Source organism: Alexandromys fortis, unplaced genomic scaffold (genome assembly GCF_014885135.2).
Source record: "Alexandromys fortis isolate MF-2015 unplaced genomic scaffold, M_Fortis_MF-2015_v1.1 scaffold_2_1_26212458, whole genome shotgun sequence".
In the NCBI taxonomy this organism is placed as follows: domain Eukaryota; kingdom Metazoa; phylum Chordata; class Mammalia; order Rodentia; family Cricetidae; genus Alexandromys; species Alexandromys fortis.
Genome location: NW_026067930.1, coordinates 22,240,524 through 22,248,755, shown reverse-complemented (window position 1 = coordinate 22,248,755; position 8,232 = coordinate 22,240,524). Strand labels below are relative to the sequence as shown.

Sequence of the window (8,232 nt, the reverse complement as noted above, 5' to 3'; positions counted from 1 at the left end):
AATTTATTTAATATACTTAAATATAAATATATTAAGTTTAAACTTCAAACCCTAATATGTAGAACTAAAAACTAGAGACAGTATGTTAAATATGATTTGTACACAATTTCTATTCAATTAGACAAAACAGAAATTTGGTCATAGTTAGAGATAAAATGTAATGCAATACACTGAGAGGGGGAATGAAGAAGCCATCTCAATTGATACCTGCTGGGAGCCGGAAAGTCAGTTTTCTCCAGTGGAGTGACACTGGGCACGTTGACCACACTAGAGCAGGCGCTATGCCCAGGGGTAGTTGGCCAACAAAATGAACTTCATAGTTTTTGTTACTGTTTTATTTATTTATTTTTTTGCAGGCTTTCCATTTCTTTCTGCATTTTGGTTTGTTTTGATTTTTATGTTCTTAGTTTTATGTTATTTGGTTTGAGAGAGAAAAAAGAACACTAAATTGGGTGGGAAGGGAAGAGGATCTGGGAGAAGTTGGGGGAGGGAAAGACATGATCAAGATATAGTGTATGAAAAAGGTTTTTAAGGAAAAAAATCAATTCAACACCAAACCTGAAAATATATCTCACCTACAACACCTCTTTGTTCCAAAAAACCCTTCACAAATCCAGCCATAAGGACTGAAACCAGGCCTCATGGACGCTAGGCAAGCAGTCTACACTGCCTTCCATAGTTAGATTTATTCAAACTTTATCTCAAAACCCATGGGCAGAGTGAACAAAAGCTCCTATAAAGGATTTTAGTACTTCTTGGGAGATAATTAAAAAAGATGCCATGGATGCTTCTAAATCAAAATGAACACAAAAGGAATGTAAACTTACTAGGTTAAGATCACATTCAATTCACATGAATACAATTATTAGTCTAAAAACTTTACCAAGAATAGAAACAACAGATTAAATATTGTGTGTATCAGTTAAAAGTGGTTCTCAGAATCTGCTACTATTTGGGTTACAGCTTAAAGATGAACTTTCTCAACAACACTGAAAAAGTAAGTTGGGCAGAATTCCAGTTGCTGGGCCAAGTCCTTCTTTGTCTTCTCTCTTAATCACCTTTTCTGCTCCCACTACTCACACTCTTCCTTGTTAGAGTCTACAGATATATATATATATATACACACACACACATATACATATAGCCTTCTATATATATATATACACATACACATATGTATATGTATATATATATATACATATATATATATAGCCTTTCCTAATCCTTGCCTACCCTTTCACTTTCCCTCTATTGCTTGTTGCCAGAGAAGACAGGAATAAAGAAAAAGCATATGGGAGAGGAGCAGAGACATTTTTAGGCCATAGCAGGTAAGTTGTGGCACTTAGCACCAAACAATGTCTTTTTGTTGTTGCTTTGAGACAGGGTCTCACTATGTAGCTCTGGCTGTCTTTGAACTCGGAACTCACTATTAGGTCAGACTGGCCTTAAATTCAGAGAACAAACCTGCCTCTGCCCCCAGGTGCTGGGATTAAAGGTGTACACACCACAGTCAGCCAAACAATATATTTCAAAGGTAGCAAAGTGATTAAGTCCTAAGATAAAGAACCAGACTGTTAGTACCAGATTACTGGCTCAGCAACTGACTAGTGTATGCCTGCTGCTCTGTCTATGTCTTATTTATAAAACGGGGATGTTAAGTGTTATAGCTCTGAGGGGAAACGCTTACCTGATGGAGGCATTGGCAGCTGAGGGGAAGATTTCCCCAAAGCAAGTGTTAAGGCTCTGAGAAGAAAGGCTTCCCCTATGAAAGTGTTGTATCTCTCCCGGGAAGGCATCCTGGCAGTTGGAAGTCCAGGCATACCACAAAGTCACATCGCACAACAAACCTTACATAAGAAATGTACTGGGAGAGAAGAACCCAGGAGAGTGGTGCCTCTGCTCGGATGAGAAGCAGCAGGAAACTGAGTAGAAGACAGGCTTCATATAGGGTTTCTCGGGGAGCAGAGATTTCCAAGATTCTTCTTCATGGTCCTCGTCTCAGGCTTGGGATCAAGTCAGGGGCAGAGTGTTTTTTCCCTGGCTTCAGTCTCATTTCAAGTCAAGGTCAAGGCCCTTTTACCCTACAGAGATACTACTGCTGTATACGCCACTGTTATAGGATTAAATAAAAATGTATAAAGGGTCTCATTAAAGCACCTGATGATATAAGTGCCATATTTAATAAATATGTGTATATTTTCAAGATGTGTATATTTTCTTGTATAAATTACTCCCTACGATTATCTATACAAAGGCAATATAAAAAAAGACATATGTAAGGATTATACTCTGATGAAGAACAAAAATTGTTTTATACCTCTACTTTGGATGCCAGAAATACACATGTAGGAGCCATTAATACAGGATCTATACTTTTCAGAGAATACCTAAAACATAATTAGACAAGAATTAAATAATGTCCATTTAAAAAATACACACTGGGAGATAGGGGAGCAGGAAATCATAACTCTATAGTAAACAAGTGACTTACATTTTTTTTTTTCTTTTTCGAGACAGGGTTTCTCTGTGGCTTTGGAGCCTGTCCTGGAACTAGCTCTTATAGACCAGGCTGGTCTCAAACTCACAGAGAGCCACCTGCCTCTGCCTCCCGAGTGCTGGGCTTAACGGCGTGTGCCACCACCGCCCAGCTTAGAAGATAATTTCAAACAGGCTAACAAAAACAAACAAAGAAATAAATAAAAGCCATACCTGGCATAGAATCTCTTGAAATAGACTGTAGCAGTAGCAATGACCTGTTGTCTTAATTTAAGATGTTCACCTAATGCTTGGATAACTAAAACGGAAATAATAAAATTTAAATGTATCATCTGGCATTATAATAACATTAACATCTAACAAAATTTCTATATTTTAGGATTCTGTCCACTCAACCCAACCTATGTACTCTCTGACACCCTGTTTTCTTTCTTTCAACCTTCCTTCCTTCCTTCCTTCCTTCCTTCCTTCCTTCCTTCCTTCCTTCCTCTCTCTCTTTTTCTTTCTATCTTTCTTTTTGAAAGACTAGAATGGCCTTGAACTCAGAGTTCCTCCTGCTTCTGCCTCCCAGTGCAGGATTGGTGGAGCATGCCACCACCTGGTCTTCTGACACCTTCTGAACTACAGCTGCCTAAGACTTACAAATTCAGCAATATGCATAAACAAGACAAAGAAACTGCCTACAAGCTATCTTGTAATAAGAAGGGTGAATAGAAAACATTCTATGCATTTTAATGTTTTTCACATTATCTATATAAAAAGTTTTAAAAATTAAACTAGATATTGTTATTTACCAAGAAATCCATAGTAACTCTTCTATACAAGGGAAAGGTAGATTTGCAGAAAGTGACAGAGTTAAAGATCATGGTGAGAGGACTGAGAGATGGCTCGGGGATTGAGATCACTACCTACTGTTGCAGAAGACCCGAGTTCTGTTCCCAGCACCCACATGGAGGTTCACAACCATTTGTAACTCCAGCCCCTAGGGATCCAAACCTCCTCAGCACCAGGCACAACATACAGTGTACATATACACACACAGGCAAAATACCCATACACATAAAACAAATACAATTTGTTTTTAAAATACCAGGCAACAAAGCTATCCTAGTACAGTAAAGGCATCTTGACTAAACCCCCTTCTTGCTAATGTGAAGTTATAAGGTAAAAATGACATCTATAGGATGTCAGTTTAAAGAATCATTTATTTTTATTTTGTTTTAGTCAACCTTAAAAGGGACTGCACTAGAAATGCCTGAGATTAGCTAAAACTGTGCTTCTGACACATAAGGTGTAAAGTGTTACCCAGAACAGTAAAACAATAAATGTACAAATAAAATCATTAACTATTCTGTAATAATCCACTGAAAATTACCACACAAGAGTTTCAAAGGTGACCAGCTATACTATACCATTTCAACCAATTTAAAGTTTACCATTTGTAAAAAATATTTGTAACTTCCAATACTCTTCTTCTGAAAGAAACTTTAAGTCCTTCTGGCGCTCTTTCAACAGATCTTGTTTATCCAAAATCCACTGCAAACTAGAAAAAGCAAAGATGTTAAAACATGGAATAGAAAGCCAACAAGCAAAAATACCTGTAAACTAAGATTTAATAAGCTGATCATATTCTTATTCCACCGTCCCCCCCTTTTTCCCTCTGAGACAGGGTTTCTCTGTGTAGCCATAGCTGTCCTGAAACTCACCCTGTAGACCAGCTTGGCTTCAAACTCAGAGATCTTCCTGCCAATGACACCCCTAACCCACCTCAGCCACTACTGCTAGGAAAAAAGGCATGCAGCACCACACCCAGCTTCTTCTCTTTTCTTTTTGAAGGTACATCCTTAAGAAAAAGACAGGTTTGGCTAGGAATGTAGCTCAGAGGTAGACAGAACACTAGCCTACTTCTGAAACATACATACATTATAGTCTCAGCGTTCGTTCTTCTAAATAGGTCTCTAAAATATTGAGTAAACTAGATTCAACAATGAAAGACTTGAGTTCTTCAAAACATGCTCACCTGTTTCAAGTACATTCTGCCTCAGAGGAGATTAAACATTTTTCTAAGGAAATATTTTTCAGCTAGCTTTTTCATTATCGCCCCTAAAAGTTTTACAGTCTTGTTAGTAAACCAATTTAAACCCTTAGGTTTAGCTTGGCGATGGTGGCGCACGCCTTTAATCCCAGCACTTGGGAGGCAAAGGCAGGCGGATCTCTGTGAGATCCTGGTCTACAGAGCTAGTTCCAGGACAGGCTCCAAAGCTACAGAGAAACCCTGNGGCGGATCTCTGTGAGATCCTGGTCTACAGAGCTAGTTCCAGGACAGGCTCCAAAGCTACAGAGAAACCCTGTCTCGGAAAAAAAACCAAAATAAATAAATAAATAAACCCGTAGGTTTTTGTTACTTATGACTGCTTTGCTGACTATTTTCAAACAACTCTGTGCCAATCTGTTGTGGTTGACTCCCATTAGGTCTGGTCAATAATAAATAAGGATGCTATGGATGCCATTTTAAACTATCAGGGAAGTTATTCATCTGATTTCTCAAGCTTTTCAGCAGCCCACCTCAGTCTCAGCAAGGTCATGTGAGGAAAAACAGGAGAACTTGAGGGTAAAGAATCAGCTTTAATCCCGGAAGAGGCTGGTGGATCTCTGTGAGTTCAAGGCCAGCCTGGTTTACAAAGCGAGTTCCAGAACAGTCAGAGCTGTTACACAGAGAAACCCTGTCTTGAAAAAGCTCTTGATGTTTTTCAAAGACTCGCTACCTCTTTCTGGATTTCCTCCATCCTGTCATTTGTACAAAGCACCAGCACACACAGGTTCTCAGACCCTTTATAGTAAGGCCCTTCCTCAAAGACAGACTCTTACTACATCCAAAGACTCACTATGTTTCAGAATTACATCACTCAATCAAGGCAGTGTCCGAGTACCAGGATTACAGGCTCAAACTCAACCTCACTTTTCTGAGTCTCCTCCTTCTGTACTTCAACTAAGATATCTCAGTGAGTGAAAACAATGAAAATAACATGTCCCATAGGGATGTTTCATGAGCATTTTATCTCCCTAGAATCACTTTGTAGCAACAGAAAACATGCTTTCCAGAATTAGGTTTCCAAACTCACTGTCTTCTCTCCTGTTCTTAGGCAAAGAGGAAAAAGAGCCAATCCAATTCACAGAACTAAAATTTTGTTATTCTCTTCACCATAAAGTTTTCTTAAACTAAGATGTCTTCTATCAAGTCCCATTCAGTTTTTAAGTATTCAGTGGAAAACCTGCTCAAAGCTTGACCCAATCACACAACTTCCTGCGTGTTTAACAAATGCATTTAGTGATAGCTGTTTCAAATATTACTTTAGTCCTTCTATGTTCACTGACAGACACCACCGTTCATTTAAATGGTTAAAGGAAGAGATAAAAATCTGGAGAATACACACGTTTGAGGCAAAATTGAAGACACTGGCTAACGAATGAAAATGGATACATTTTGGAGAGAACCTGCGCTACATTTTATATAGCACCTGCTACATTCTAGGGGCACAAACACCAATCTAGAAGTTGGGAAATGGTAGCACACTGCTTTAATCCCAGGCCTTGGTATTCTGAGCTCGAGGCCAGTCTGCTCTACAGAGCGAGTTCCAGGACTGCTAGCTAGGGCTACACAGAAACCCTGGGATGAGGGGTGGGGAGAACGGCGGCGGCGGCGGCGAACAAACAGATCGACAACCTAGGCATAAAGGAGAGCCAGGAAGCAGCAGGTAAAAATCAAGGACGACTCTTTCCTCTCCTCTGAGTAAATAAATATTAAATCTTCAAGTAAGGCGAATGACAAGAGATTATAATATCGTTTCTCTCAACAAAGGCTAGCAAAAGGAAGCTATACTCTCACAACGCTACAATGTGCCTGTGCCCATTATCATCTCATTCAGCTAACTCCAAAATTCAAAATCTTCCTCCAGAGATCGGTCCTCTTACTAGTCTCATCCCCCCCATCCCCCGCAGCCGCCCACGGCTCCCGAAATCCGCCCCAAGAAGGAAAGCCGGCAAGCAAGCGCAGTAGGCTTCGGACCCCCAACTTCTCGGGGAGGGCTCACCCACTCTCCAAGAGCCGCCAGGACGGAATCCCCGAGGGAGCCGCAGGCCCAGTCCTCCCAGTGCCCCAGAACCGGTCCCGCGCGAGAAAATGGAAGCTCACTCACTAGTGGGAGCTCTGCCAGAAGTTCCCTGCCATGGACCTCTGCTTGCCCTGCTACAAAAGCACCAGCCGGCAGAGCGGCCCACGGAGCGACCATAGACCCAGTCCAGGCGGCCGTGCACCTCAACCAGACTGGCCGGGCTGAGCTCCACAGCGACCGCAGCCAGAGGAAAAGACCAGCACCCTCGTCGCCTAGACGCCGGCCGACAACACTGAGCAGCGTACACCGGTTCCTGCTGACAAAAGTTCCGGCGCGCCCTAGCAGCGGTGGAAGCGATAGACCGCCGGTGGGCGGAGACCGGAACTGGAGTAACGAGATGCTCTCCCGCGAGATTTCCGGCGAGGTCTGCCCTAGAGTAGCCGCTACCTGGCTTTCTGTTCTGGTGCTGTTTGTTCTTCTTTTGGATCCATTTAGGGATCTTGTTAGTCCACCTGGTAGGCCTTCAGAAACAGCACCCTGGCATTGGAAGAAAGCATGACATATGATGCTCGTTTTCTTAGGATCCAAAGGAGAAATAAATGAAAATAATTTTGGCCTTAGGATCTAAGCGCATTTGGTGAAGTTCTTGCGGGCATCAAGCCTAATGAGTTAATGTGTTTTAGTGTGGTAAGTGTAGACTTTTTAGAATAGCAATGTTTCAAAGTCAGAGCCGTCTATTGGTACACCTAAAAACATAGATGAGCATATGAACACATATCTAGCCACACGGATGCTCATGCATGCCCCAAATTGAAATACTGCAGAAATGCAATAATTTAATTTTACAAAATGAAAACAAAACAAACATGTTTCTGTAACATTGCACGTATTACTGCACTTTGGTGACTGAGACAGGAACGTTAGGAGTTTCAGGTCAGTCTTTGTTTCATGCTGAAACCTGTCTCAGAAAAGAAACAAGTGGGTCAGAGGATGTAGTTCTATTAGTGAAGTGCTTGCTGGTGCCCCAGAAGCCCTGGGTGCAAATCCCAGCACTGCGTAACACCATCATGTTAATATCATCCTCAGCAATGCTGATTTAGGTCAGCCTGGGATTACTGTCTCTAAATGAATGGACACACCTCAGAGTTACTCAAGAACTCTGAGGCAGATAGCACAAATATTTTTTCCTTGTGGGTGGAGACCAACGGAGTGAAAACTTCATAAGTGAAACTAGTCTGCCAGCTATAGAAAAGATGTTTTTAAATTCGATCCACTTGTGTACAATTTGGATGAGCTAGATTAAGCTAAATTGCTCTAACATCTTCCCAGTCTCACTCCAACTTAGCATAAAAATACATGTCATTCCCATGAAGTTCCCTAAAGTTGGAAACTTCTTCACAGTTGTCTTCTAGCTCTTCAGAGAACTAGTGTGTTTTTATCTCCCAACTATTCATCTCAAGGTTCCTGGCTTCCAAGATCGAAGTCTTTCTGTATAGACAATAGAGAGCTGATGTGGGATTCCCCTCTTTCTGCTGTGAATATGTTTTATCACCATTGGTTTATAAAGAAGCTGCTTTGGCCTATGGCAGGGCAGAATAGAGCTAGGCAGAAAAACTAAACTGAA

General features: G+C 41.2%; 1 protein-coding gene across 2 annotated transcripts in view; it reads right to left on the bottom strand.

Annotated features, from left to right (window-relative positions):
• The window catches only part of Ccnc (cyclin C), a 27,226-nt gene extending 20,278 nt beyond the window's left edge, over window positions 1–6,948 (bottom strand). Inside the window, exons 1-4 of one of the 2 annotated variants that reach the window (XM_050145144.1) lie at window positions 6,693–6,948; window positions 3,933–4,039; window positions 2,710–2,794; window positions 2,318–2,387 (exon numbers count right to left, since the gene is read on the bottom strand). In XM_050145144.1, the coding sequence (XP_050001101.1) occupies window positions 2,318–2,387; window positions 2,710–2,794; window positions 3,933–4,039; window positions 6,693–6,724 (294 nt within the window). In that variant the 5' untranslated portion in view covers window positions 6,725–6,948. The remainder of the gene's footprint in view (window positions 1–2,317; window positions 2,388–2,709; window positions 2,795–3,932; window positions 4,040–6,692) is intronic. The other variant, XM_050145143.1, reaches the window with a different exon arrangement.
• Between the last annotated feature and the right edge of the window lie 1,284 nt (window positions 6,949–8,232).